The 13,534-nt window shown below is 47.9% G+C and overlaps 4 protein-coding genes across 4 annotated transcripts; 3 read left to right on the top strand and 1 right to left on the bottom strand.

Annotated features, from left to right (window-relative positions):
• Positions 1–94: 94 nt before the first annotated feature.
• On the top strand, positions 95–2,430 carry N7447_005348 (Aldolase-type TIM barrel; the record flags this gene model as incomplete). Its single annotated transcript, XM_057229610.1, has 3 exons — positions 95–296; positions 380–689; positions 744–2,430. Coding segments are annotated over 3 exons (2,199 nt in total), but the record flags the coding sequence as incomplete, so codon positions are not given.
• A 1,609-nt stretch (positions 2,431–4,039) lies between these two features.
• Positions 4,040–5,429, top strand: N7447_005347 (uncharacterized protein; the record flags this gene model as incomplete). Its single annotated transcript, XM_057229609.1, has 4 exons — positions 4,040–4,296; positions 4,347–4,730; positions 4,773–5,342; positions 5,405–5,429. 4 exons carry the CDS (start codon positions 4,040–4,042, stop codon positions 5,427–5,429), a joined length of 1,236 nt encoding a protein of 411 aa, XP_057084699.1.
• A 1,381-nt stretch (positions 5,430–6,810) lies between these two features.
• On the bottom strand, positions 6,811–8,735 carry N7447_005346 (monooxygenase; the record flags this gene model as incomplete). The annotated part of the gene is made up of 2 exons (XM_057229608.1): positions 6,811–8,594; positions 8,690–8,735. 2 exons carry the CDS (start codon positions 8,733–8,735, stop codon positions 6,811–6,813), a joined length of 1,830 nt encoding a protein of 609 aa, XP_057084698.1.
• A 2,382-nt stretch (positions 8,736–11,117) lies between these two features.
• On the top strand, positions 11,118–12,094 carry N7447_005345 (uncharacterized protein; the record flags this gene model as incomplete). Its single annotated transcript, XM_057229607.1, has 4 exons — positions 11,118–11,177; positions 11,263–11,445; positions 11,506–11,930; positions 11,989–12,094. 4 exons carry the CDS (start codon positions 11,118–11,120, stop codon positions 12,092–12,094), a joined length of 774 nt encoding a protein of 257 aa, XP_057084697.1.
• Between the last annotated feature and the right edge of the window lie 1,440 nt (positions 12,095–13,534).

Below are 13,534 nucleotides of genomic sequence, written 5' to 3'. Positions count from 1 at the left end.
AGGACTTCCAAGTAAGAAGCTGGGATTGTAAGCTCAAATAGGTGCAGGTTCCATCTCACGTTTCTTTTCCTCTTTTATCTCCTCTTTCCACTAGGTTTCGACAGTGCGACAGCGCTCCCTCCTCGACAAAATAACTGTTGTCTTCTCAGTCTACAACAACATGGAAGCCACCAAAGAAGCCTTCGCAGAATGCAAGGCCAAAGGTCGTGATGCTTTGGTCACATACGGGACAGCTAGTTATCCAACGATTAGCGAAATACCAGACATCATCCTATCCATGCAGGCCGGAGGTGCAGGTAGGTGTTGTTTTACTAGTGTCTCTTCCGTGAGACATGTTCCTTCCTGTATTCGACATCAGCTAATTATACTTCCTGGGCAGATATCATCGAACTTGGGATTCCTTTCACAGGCCCCGTGACTGAAGGCCCAACCATCCAGCAGGCCAATACCAAGGCCCTCGAGAACGGCGTGCAAATTTCACACATCTTACAGATGGTCAGGTCATCCCGTAAGCAAGGTCTGGCTGTCCCCGTGCTGCTGGTAGTGTACTACAGCCATGTTCGTACCTATGCCTACGGAGAACAGAAGCTACTTCGAGACTGCAAGGCCGCCGGTGTGGACGGGCTTCTCATTGCTGATATTCCCCCCGAGGATACGGTGTGGTTCTATGATCTATATAAATCAAAAGGGTCTGTGTGCCCCATATTCCGCTTTCATTTGTATCTGGCTAATCAAGATCCCAGGTTATCGTACATTCCTCTTGCTACCTCTTCCGCCCCGAGCGCTCACCTGAAGATGCTTTGCAGCATCGCCGACTCATTTGTTTGTATTCCAGCTTGGATGGGAGCTAGCGGAACCCATGAAAAGCCATATGAATGTGTCGGAGACCTACTCCGTCGTGTGCATGCTTGCATTGAGAACTCAGCCCCAGTAGCTGTCGAGTTCGGTATCAACGCCCGAGAAAACTTTGTTAATATTGCTTGTCTCGCTGAAGCAGTCGTCATTGGCAGCCCAATCATCTCCATACTGGGAAATGCGGCTCCTGGAACTGGTGCTCAGAAGGTCAAGGAGTATTGTCTTCAGATTGCTGGACGCACTGAGGATCAAATTCTTATTCCAGAAAGGAAAAATCAGACCACCCAAGCCTTGTCCTCCACTACTATCTACCGTTCCTATGATGGAGCAGGTGATACACCCGAAGAAACCGACAATGCCACCAGCCACAGATACACAAACACCCACCTGAGAACCTTCAGCGACCAATATGTCCCAGGATCCCTAGTCGAAGGCATCACCGAGCTGGAGAACGGCTTTGAGGCAGCAAATGTAGACCCAACCTTCTGGGCTGAAATCAACTCCTACGCAGCATATGCCAACCGATCCTCCTCCCTCCACCTAGCCCCGCGCCTAACAGAATACACAGGTGGAGCACGCATTTGGCTGAAACGTGAAGATCTCAACCACACTGGCAGTCACAAGGTCAACAACGCCCTGGGCCAAATAGTTCTCGCCCGACGACTCGGCAAAACCTCCATAATCGCCGAAACAGGCGCTGGCCAGCACGGTATCGCAACAGCAACTATTTGCGCTCAATTCGGCATGAAATGCACCATTTTTATGGGCTCCGAGGACTTTGAAAGCCAGCCTTTGGCTGTCCTGCGCATGCGCATTCTCGGTGCGGTGGCTATCCCTGTTGACGCCGCGGGTGGTGGCAAGAAGGGTACCCTTCGAGACGCAGTCAACGAGGCCTTCCGTACCTGGGCGAGAGAGCTGAAGACGACACATTTTGTTATCGGCTCGGCGTTTGGCCCGCATCCGTATCCGACTATCGTGCGCAAGTTTCAGACTATCATCGGTGCGGAGACTCGAGTTCAGTTCGGCGCGATGAATTCTGGTAGACTGCCTGATGCGATTGTTGCTTGTGTTGGGGGCGGGTCAAATGCCGTCGGTATGTTTTATCCCTTCTTGGATGATTCCTCGGTTGCTCTTGTTGGCGTCGAGGCAGCTGGTGATGGGTCTCTGTTGGAGCAGCACCCTGCTTTGCCGACTCTTACCTCTGTTGGTGTATTTCCAGGGTTGCGCAAACTTTTGCCTCAGGATGAGGACGAGGAGATTCGTCAGACACATTTTGTCTCTGCTGGACTTGAGTATCCTGGTCTTGGACCCGAGTTGTCGAGTTGGAAAGAGTCTGGTCGGGCTACTTTTATCGCGGCAAATGACACGGAAGTCCTGATGGCTTTTTCGTTGCTCTGTCGGCTTGAAGGAATTATGCCTGCACTTGAGAGCTCGCATGCTGTTACTGGAGCTGTGCGTGTTGCGGGGGAGTTGGGGCCTGGACGGGATGTTGTTGTTTGTCTTAGTGGGCGGGGTGATAAGGATGTGCAGACTGTTGCTCAGGTTTTGTCTACTCTCGGAGTTGATGATGTCTAATGGCTTCTTTTGATTGGGTGAACAGTGTTGATGAATTGTGAAGTCCTTTGACGTTTACGGCCCAGTGGCAATACAATCGGATTCTAATTAAGTTGCAGGCTACCTTCCCTACAAGCTATTGCTTCCCATGTAGTGTACAAAGATGATCAGTCTGGAAGAGAGTGTGTATACCCCCGCCGGTAACAATGCTCGTGCCACTCGTCTAGCTAGCATAGAGACGATGTCGACTCAGGCGGACATTTGTGTGCCTTTATGCTCTCCTCTTGATATCTATAAAACAATATGAATAACGGGTAGAGGAGCTCTTCGTTCAGTATTCAACCACACATCTATAGCACACCTGTACCTAATAAAGCGACGCTCAGTAATATCTGACAATCAATTCTACATTGATCTCTTTACTCTATAATCCTTTCCCGCACCAAAACAAGTACATACGGCCACAGGGTGTGGAAAACAGGGCTTCCTATCCGCTCAGCCGTACTCAAGCCCTTCTGCACGGCTAATACTCAATGTGCCCTTAGCACCTAAGCGGCACTCTAGGTGAGAATTCTAGAGACTAGGGTGAGAGAGGTGAGAATGGGGTGCAATTCTCACCTAGGCTAATTCACATAAATTTAAACCCCAGGTCCCTTCTTTTGCTCTGCTATGATTCACTTTTATTCTCAAAAGAATATACATATTCACACAAAAAGTATCTATCGAATACTAAATTGAATATATGATTGAAATGTATTGTACCCTAAACATATGAATTTAAGTACCAAGTACCTAGTCCGCCGTCCTGAAAGGAACCCGATTCCCTGCAGATCCGCTGGCGTAAGAGGACTTGCAACGCAGTGGTCCCACTCGTATAAAATAATGCAGATTGACTTACTCTTGCTCTGGGATGCATGGCAACGGCCTACATTCTCCACGCGGTTGGTTCGTTTCGAGCATCAGACGTATTCGGAAACCGATAATGTCTCAAAGTGTCAAAGAGGCGTCAAAGAGTAAGTGAGCCCTTACCTATTGTTCAATCAACGTTCCCTAGAATCTGAGTAGCTTGGAAATTGACGAGATGGCTGCGAGGGGGAGGGATAGAATCCATGGTTCAAGGCCGACAATGTAAACATCTAGCAGTTGCTCACTGTTTCTTCACAATACAGGGCCGCTCGAAATCAGTTTCACCTATTTCTTTCAATTTAATTTGTTTTGGAACTTTATCTTGCATCAAACTATATCTATTATGGTTAGGCTACTCCTGGAGCCGTGCTTGGCGGTATTCTAATACCACTGTAAAATACTATGTAAAAATAGCCTTTGTATTGTCTTGTATGGGTTGTCCGTTCTAGAAGCTCCCTCTAACAAGCAAGCCAAATATGTCAAGAGAAAGGGGCAGATGTCACACATTCCAACTTCGGTCGACTCCTCCCATTCCACGGACAAGACAGAGGTCGTTGAAAGAACGAAAAGACGTGGGCAAGTAAAGAATAATCTGGTGGGGTATTGCTTATCAACGCTTTTATTATCGACTCTACAAACTGCTGGACCTTTCAACCGATCCCACCGCCTGTTGAAATCAAAAGCCCGGTATGCTAACGTTGCCTTCATTAGGAGAATGCCAACCATGTTTAATGACTCATTTTGCGACCATTCCGATTCTCAAGCTCATACGCGCGATCTTTCGTGCCAGGATTGGCAATACGCGCCCACTCCAGGATACTATGATCACACACCACCTTCAGAATATGGATTTAGCCCTTCACCGGATTGCTACACTCAAGATGGCCCTGCAGCCCCCTCTTCTCCCCAGGAAGACAACCCACGGCTTCTTCAACTCTGTGAGTGGGAAGAATGTAGAACAGACGACGAGCTTCCTCAAACGTTATCCGATATACAATCGAATGGAAGGTGAAGGTGAATAACCGCTTCAGGTCGGAGGACACGGAACAGGATGTAACCCTGACTCCAAGTGCTCATTGGCCCTCGGTCCTCAAGGGTAAGCTGGAGAAAGTTCTCCAAGAGAGAGTCTCTCGTAATCGACGGGTCAGGTCCGATGACACGTCCATAGTTGTGTCTGTCAACGATCGCAAGCAACGGGACCTAAAGAAGCGGTTTAACTCTCTCGATATTGATTGGATGGCAGTTGAGAAACAATTACTTGCGTGGAGTAAACTTTATACCCGGGGCAAGGAGTTGAGGCTCGTGATCGTCTTCCACTACATAGAGGACGACCTTTCTAGGAGCGATAAACGGGGAAAGTCGCCTGTCACCAAGAAGATGCTCAATGAGCGAGACGCACAACTCGATGCCGAAGAGTACGTATCCGGATAACAGTCGATCTGGCGGGCTGTCTACAGCTTGATGGGTTACCCTTCACCATCCTGTCACCTAGGCCCGCATTGCTGGCAGGATCCTCATGGGAAGAAACACTATCAACTAAGGACTCATCATTTGAAACGTCTGATAGCTTACGTTGAAGGGGGCGGCGTTTTGGAGTGCCAAGATGATGTTCCTGACACTATCCGTGAAGAGCTCTATATGGAGGAGCAGCACAGGCTAGAATCTTCACGATCCAAAAGCAATAAAGGAGCCGTCTCCGGAAGCTGCCCGCCGATCAATATCAACTTTATGGGAGCGCAGCCTTCTATGCAGCCAGCAGTGATTACTCCTACAGCGGCATCTGTCCTGCCGCCTCTGAAAAACAGGCAAGACGCAAATCAGCTCGTCATCTATGGACCCCGAGATGTGGCTGTGAGAGAATACAGTGCATGGCAAGAAACAAACGTCATTGATGAAACCCTCAAGGCCCAATTTCGGCTGGCTTGTGATGTAACGCTCACCAACGGCTTGGATCTTGAACAGATCCATGAGGATCATAATGCGGGATTCTTCATCGAAAAAGGAGTTGCGGTAGGTATCGCACGCCGGTTCGTAGGCGATATTGGTAGATGGGCAAGGGATGTGAGGGATTGACTACGCAGGCTTACAGTGCGAATGCGTGGCAGACGTTTTGATATTATACGTAGATTTCGTGTTCAATCGCCCGCTATTGATTTGTTGTGATTCAGTGCTATATAAAGATAATACCAGCTCTACTGCCCCAAATCCTCAGGTAGTCATCAAGTACAGTATAGTGCCGCCCGTTATTGCCTTCCATATCTGGAAACAGAGTGTTGCTCTTTCAAACCCTAATCACGTGGTCTGAGAAACCTGATGTGGAATCGCGTGAATTACGAGTTCTGAATATACATTGTAATAGTACCTGATCTTGTACCCCGGCTGTATCGATACAAGTTCCTGGAAGCATGGATGGCTAGCACTAGCAGGCTTTATGCAAGCTAAGCAAACCAGCGACCGTTAGCAATGTGTCAACTTCCCTCCACCCTCAGTTGCTTCACTGCAGAGGGTTTGACGCTGCCTTTAGTGTCCATCTCTAGTCAAGTTGGTAGGCAAGGCTTGACAGCTTTGTGTCGTGATTATCATTGCTTATCGCCATGTGGCGGCTTCCGGTGTTCATTGGGCATCAGGCATACCTGGCTAATCCCTTACGTAGTACAGCTCTAGCTTACCCCTCCTCTGGACATATTCGCCATGACCAATAGCTCTTTTGGTGACAATGCAGATCAGCCTCGTATAATCGACCCATCGGAAGCAAATTGGCAGGATGCCCCCACTCCTGGTTACTTCGGTAGCTTTCATGTATGTTGCCTCTTTCCATTACTTTCCTTTGCCCGTGTCGTCAAGAAAATATATTTAATGTGATGTCTTGGCTTTCTCAATTATCCGCGCCCTCTGTCGCTTCTGGCGCATGTCTCCGAAGAGTGCCAAAGCGTGAGGGTTATCCAGCCCTATCGCCGCGCAGCGCTCTTGCTATCTACGCCGCGCATGGTTTACCTCTTTTTGTGGAGGGTTCAAGTCCGCGGTGGACCACCGCTTTGCAGAGAGAGACAACTGCAGGCCCGAAGTATGACGGTCGATCGCTCTTGCAGTTTCTTGTGTGAGCCTTTCTACCGTAGCATGAAGCGCCTCTATCGAGTCCAGGGTTTTTCATGGTCTCATGAGTGTCCGCACCTCCCATCCGATCTTTTCCCAATCGGCTCTGTCATATGCTTTTCTTGCCTTGATGGTGTGTTACGCCGTGTTCGGAGGTTCCAACCCAAGTGCGTTACTGGATGTTCGGAATCATAGACAAGGCTAGCGAGAAAGCTGATTGAGGGAAGATGGTCAACGGATTTCAACATTATTAGTGTGATATGTAATCTAGATTCATGCCGTCTGCCTAGTGGCTAAGGTCATTTAGATCCCCTTGTGCTAACATTCATAAATGAAACCCATCAAAGTATTTACCATGAACAGTAACGCGGAGCCACCCCGTACAGAGTCTTCTCTATAGCGCTAAGTGTCCTTTATCTTCCGTCCCTCCTGGGATGAAGATAGTCGCGCCTTCCACTCCTCCACCAACCCCGCATAATCCCTCGGCCGATGCGGAACAAACAAACCTTCCCACCACGACCCCTTCCTCGCAGTCCTCAAGCCCAAATCCCCAAGCAAGAGATCCAAATACGGCATGACCTCAAAGACAAAGTCGGCAGTCCGTACTCCATGGCCCGCCGGGGAGCGCAGCGCACAGAACTCTGTGTGTAGTGCTGTCTCGCTAACTATTGACTCCTTGTCTTGATGATGATGGTGAAGCTCAGAGCCGTGGTTAAGATAGACTAGCGCCCACAGGGCTTGCACTTCGGCAACAAAGGATGTGTTGAACGTGGTTACGGTCCCTAAGAAGGCGATGCTATGGTCATCCCATAGTCCTGGTGGGACAATGAAGCGCGCGAGACGGAAGGGGTGCAGAACGGTTTCATTTTGACCCTCCGCATCCTTCGTGTGGTAGGTCCTGCTCTCTGGGCCGGTGTGGAGCATGGGCATACGCGTGTATATGTCTTTGCGGGCCTGCCTAACGAGCTCTTGATCAATTGGGTCCGCAGCCCACGGGAAGCCCATCTCTTGTTCGGTTCCATCCGGCAAGAACCGAATGCCTGGAGATACTTTCCAGCCTGTGCACAGGATAAGTGCCTTCGTGTCCAGACTGTCGCCACCGTTGGACAGAACGACCTTATAAGGCTCCAGCCGCTCAACATCGGCAATATGCACCTTCACCAGTCCCCGTCGGATCAATCTAAAGAAATCACCCGGGAAATTGATAATGCTCACCGCGGTCCCCATCCAGATAGGGTTAAGCCAGGGTCTTAGCTTCGCCGTCTCCTCATGATCGCTGTATCGATTGACCCGAACCATATCCCACTCCAGGCAGGTCCAGAACAGACGCACAATAATACAGCCGAGCCATGTCCCATGTAAGAAGTTGCGTATCGGGTGGCTCACCCAGATGCAGGGGCTGAACCAGCCCAAGGCACGCACGAGAGGGAGGCTTTCGAGGAGGAGGTTGAAGGGCGAGAAAGCAGCGGCCGGGCTCACCCACGCGGGTCCAGTCCCAGAAGCTCTAATGACCCAGTTGACGCGGTGTCCCTTTGATGCGCAGGCGTAGACGGTGTCCCAAGCGGATTTGCTTCCGCCGAGTACCGTTATTGGTGTGTGGTCGGCACGGGCGCCTTCATGTTGGTCGCCTGTGTTATCATTGCTGGGTTTAGCGAAGATGGTGTCTTGGTAAAGGGCAAATTCTTTTGCGTGGAACAATGGCGCGCCGAAAGATTGCTGGCCAGAGAATGTAGGAATACGCGGCTGCGAGGTAAGGCCCGTAGCGAGTATCAGTTTCCGCGTCCGTATAGTATTGCTCTTCTCGTGTCCTGGTTCTATTGTTGTTGTGCATTTGATGACCCACTGTTTTCCCCTTCCATCATCTCCCTCGCAGTATTCCACGCTGTCAACCTTACAATTCAACTTAATTTTGTCGAGGATCCCGAAGTGGGCAGCGTACGCTTTCAGATATTCATGCATCGCTCTGCCTGACATATGCTCACCGGGTTTAACTAAACCGGGAACGTTGTCCCTCATAGGAAAGTCACCATATTCGTATGATCCCAGTAGGTTATTCGTTCTGAGTTCCGCATATAAGCGTTCCTCTGCCCAGACACCCCCCACTGATGCGGCGGAATCCAGAACCACCAGATTGACACTGGGATCGAGCGCGAGTGCTGATTTGGCGGCCGCGAGACCGTGCCAGCCTGTCGCGATCAATTTTTAATTGTGGTTAGCTGCGGAAGCTCCTGATGAACATATAGGGTAAAAGAGTCTAAGGATATGAGAGGGGCGAATTTACCAGCACCAATTATGGCCAGGTCAGCTATTTGCGTTTCCATTATCATTACTGGACCTAATCGCTTGGTTTTCACTCCACTTTAACAGTCCTTAAATTGGCATTTGTTGAAGTGAGTACTTTGGTAGGTGCATAGGTAGGCGTCGGTTTGTTATTACAGAAGAGAGGCAGGGTGTCAGCCATCTCCACCGTCCTTATATAAGTAGTAGACTTCGGCAGAACCCATTTTGGGTCGGAGTCTCCGACCCAAAACCAAATAATAACCCATTTGAACCCATTTTTGCATAAAAATTCATAAAATTCATAAAATACAAGTCTTGGCATTTTTAAACATACTTTTTTAGTAGTATAAAATGCTTTTTATATAAATTTGCTTTTGTTTTAAAATTGAGTTACTATACTATATATATATATATTCAAATCTTTGAATTTTAACCATATAAAATTTTTGTTTGTTTTTTTTGCACTATATTGGGGCCCAAAACCCACTTTGGGTTGGGTTGGGTTGGGTTGGGTCCAGGTTAGAATGGGTTGTGCCGAAGTCTAATAAGTAGTACTCTGCTTAAGGCGCCCAGTCCCCAGCCACCACGGTGGGGTCTCACCCGTGCCAATGTCTGGCCCAACAGTGACAGCGGCATCGAATATGACGCTAGCAGAACACGGACCGGACGCCGAGGCAGTTAGTGTGGTACTTTTACTTAATGTAAGTATCTGTCAACATATATGTGTGTGTGATACACCGCACTTCGCATATCAGCATTGTTTTGCCTTTCCCAGGATCGCCCCTGATCCAGAGTAAACGGCGGCTCTGGTTGTCTTGCCATTTTTTGAAGTGCTCGTTGTCGAAAATCCAGCGATACGAGTCTACGAGCAACCCTCCATTGGCTCGTTCGATGCGATCTTTGTCATCATGAGGACTGGTCGTTCGCAGATCCCGGAGGCACGCTTAATCCAATGACGGTTCCGATTGTACTGAGACAATCAAACTAATTAGTCGCATTCCGTGGAGTCGTGGTTTTTCCTACCTACTGAACTGAGCAGTGATATGGCCACGGTTCTGTCCAATTTGAAGCCCCGAGTTAGGGCCGTCATATGAGATATTAGTTGCCATAATAGTCCTTGAATCAGGCCGATGCTCGGGTACCTAATAGGTGTTACTAACTTGGAATTTTACCCCGCAATTAGGTGACCGATCAAGTTTGATCAGGGGAGCCAATGTTCTTGATTTCATACTCCTGATATATTCACAAAGATATATGCTACGTTCGCTCCCTGTCTATATGTGTAGTGACCACGTAGTGCCGGTTTATCTATTACAGTAAATAGAAAGAAAGCCTTTTATTCACTGTAATATCCAGACAATGCCAGACATACAGTGACTGCGCATAAGTTTTTGGACCCCCGCCCCACACCCCATATATTACATAATATACTGCCGGTCGCAAAACCTCCGCTAAACTCCATGAATTCAATAATCTACCAAAGAACTAATTACTGCACCACCACTAGGCCACCTAATAGGCCTAGTAAGGCGTATACCACCCTTCCGATTCAATAATTACTTGCACCCTGTTAGGCATAGCCTCAGAAAGGTGTTCCAAATGCTTCATATCCATATTTTGCCATGTAATCTATGCAGTTTCCACCAAGATTCGCTTAGTCTCATTATTATTCTTGATATGTATGAGATCTGGCCGAATCTTATAGATTTCTGCTTTAAGAAGGGCCTATAGGTTCTCAATTAGATTTAGATCAGGTGAATGAGGTGGCTAAATCATTACCTCGATCTCCATTTCTTCTAATGCGTCGCGTATAACATATAGGCGGTCAACAAAGTGGGGCCCGGGGGGATCCAAAAACTTTTGCGTAGTCACTGTAGAGCCATGTATTTTTTTCAATTACAATACAAAAGTTTCAATCATGTGACTTTTTCCACAAATACGTTTCATGACCTTACGAGACACTAAAATTAAAAATAGACTAGCGCGTTTCAGAATAAAGTTCGAGAAAGAATCGAAGAAAACAAAGAGGTGAAACTGATTTCGAGCGGCCCTGTACACTTCCCAAGTCTCTTTCACTTTTCACACTTTGCATCTCTTGCCCAACTTCAGCTTTGAAACTCGTCCTTGCCCACTTTTTCACTATCGTCTCTCAGACCGGCCAAATCCTTTACTATTATTTCTTCGGATATTTCCCACTGTGAGTAATAAGTGTAAAGCAATCCGTACTCAGACTGACATTGTTTAGCACGATGCCAGAGCTGTCCGGCCCAGTCTCTATTGTTCTGTGGCTTATTCTGTGGCTTGGTTTGGTTGGGATTGCTTGTATACTTACTCTTACTAGTTCTCTATCGGGTTCCAGCTGGCGCGGAGGGAATTGCAGAGGACACCCCAACTTTTTACTAGTTACAGATTTAGCTCGCTTTGACATAATGAGAATACTTCTCTCCCACTATGTGTATGGAAGTTCTGCTAGACCTTGTCCAGTGATAGTTACATGATATGACTGACCGCCTCCGGATCCCGATCGCCTTGGCCCACATACGACCCACATAAGAGCCTCACCCTCTACTTTAGGCTTCGATCCACCTTCGACTCTCTCCCACCCCCACACCCACAGCACCCATCCAACGCAGCTCAATGACATCCTCGTTGCCCTGGTTCCGCAAGGGCACCGACCCTGGAACTATCATCACCCTTGATAAACCTCGAATTTCCCAGTGGAAAATTCTTGAGAAGCTGAGTGGGTATGACGATCAGGTATGACCCCTCTCGCCCCATTACAGGATCCTCGAGAATCTGAACGAGCATAAGTCGTAGGCCACCGTGGAGCAAAATAAGGCATATGGCTTCCGTTCTTTCGCCTCGGCTAAGTTCCTATGTTATGATCCTCAACGACATGCAACGAAAGCCTTTATGCGAGTCTACATTCAAGTTCCCCATCGAACAACTGAAATGGATGATGCAGACACCAGGGGCCAACAAGCCACGTCATGGACCCCGCAAGAATTAGCTTCCCTGCTCGATCTAACTGAAAAGGGCTTAAATATCACACCAAAGCTCCTCGGATATAAGACCAGTACTCAGGATCGCTCAGGGCTAGTTCCGGGTGGGTTTATCATATGGCTTATTTGGGAAATTATTCCGGGGCTACGCCTTGGCGATAGTGATGGCGCTGGTCCATTTTGGGGTCTTGAAAGCTATGAAAGAGAGCAAGTCCGTGTATCCTTTCTTAAGGCTCTTATGTAAGTTCGATATTCCTTCTCTCTCTATCACTAAATCTAATTATTATTAATGTTTTAGCAAGCTGAAGGAGCATGGGTGGTACCCGAGTGTGGATAGGGCAAGAAGTCTTGTTTGGCACCGAGAGACTCAAACACTGTATGCGAACCACGTTATCTTAGCTTAATATAGCTACTTCATCGGTCGCTTTAGCAAGACTATGGAGGGTGAACCCAGACGTTTAGCTGAGCCTGCCTAACGGATCGCGACTTTTGAGCTTGCTTTACCGGACGTTCCAGTCAGATGGAAAGACTGGGATAAGGATACTTCACGCTGGAAATGGTAGCTAAGGAAGAAGTAGAATGTTCCGTTTAGCCTGACATTGATCTTTGCTTTTCTATGCTCGGAAACAATACAATCATATAATTGACAGACGTGGCGAACAAGATGGTCCCCTCTTAGGCGTTACGCGTCCAAACCTGGTTCCGCATGCCTGTGCCTGTGTTGAAAGCTGAGTCTTGCGAGGGCTAGCAATCCAACATGATAAAGACTCTGAAAAAATGACACTGTTCTACCCGACGTGCTTCCTCTGTCGCGATGGTAAATTACGGGAGAATACTCCAGTCCCCATACTCGACCGACATCTGCCTTTCGCAGGAAGATTGTTTGCTCGTACGTGGTTAAGAATCCATATTTCAGACGTATCTCAAGCATATGTCGCGCAATTTGGCCTATAGGTATATGTTAGTAAGAATCTCCTATCAATAGCTTATAATACTGACCTAGTGCGTGCCTCAACGTTTGTTCTGTGTCACCATTCTCAAATTCGTCAACTAGGTTATCGAGACAGTGTTCTGCTATCCAGGGAACATTGGCTTCTCCTAGGACCTTAGCAATATGGGCTGAGTTCATAAGCACAAAATCAGGGGCTTTAAGGTATCCTTGATAGGGCGACTAAGCACCCTTGAAGGACCCTAGCTTGAGATCCTGATTATGAGCCCTAAAGACAGCTCCTAGAACTGTTCCCGCTCGTCAGACACGAGAACTTGCTCTTCATGGACTGAGCCGGTGGGGTAGTTTATTGAATAATAGGAACTGTGGTCTTGTTGCGGAAGCCTGACTGGGAGGTTGTTGAAGAGGAAGAGTCTGGAGCTTGATTTTGTCTGGTCTAAGGACGCAAGCGCTAGAAGGATTTGTATGGTCACGAAAAAAATGGGCATCTCAATTCTCCTCGATTTCACATTATCATTTGAAAACGGTCAATCAAAACATTCGCCGGCGATGCTGTGGGTGAACAGGTGAAATATGAACCAGTGTTTGTCGTTTATGTATCGGTCCCCAGTTCTAAGTTAGAATGTGTAACTATATTGCGTCCAAATTTTAAAACTTGAATCTACCTTCGGCCAGAGCACCGATGATAAACCACTACAGTAAATATACCGTTGGCTGGATATGTGCTTTACCACTGGAAATGACGGAGTCCCAAACCATGCTTGATAAGACAAAAATCATCCTAGAGCGCCCTAAAGACGATCCTACAGTCCAAGTCCTCGCTCTCCTGGCTTGCGAAAAGTTCGGTACTACGATTGCTATAAGCAACCACATAATAAATAAGGTCTTATCTACG

This window comes from Penicillium robsamsonii, assembly GCF_028829455.1.
Source record: "Penicillium robsamsonii strain IBT 29466 chromosome Unknown utg000003l_segment0_segment0, whole genome shotgun sequence".
In the NCBI taxonomy this organism is placed as follows: Eukaryota; Fungi; Ascomycota; class Eurotiomycetes; order Eurotiales; family Aspergillaceae; genus Penicillium; species Penicillium robsamsonii.
This window is presented reverse-complemented; position numbering and strand designations above follow the sequence as displayed.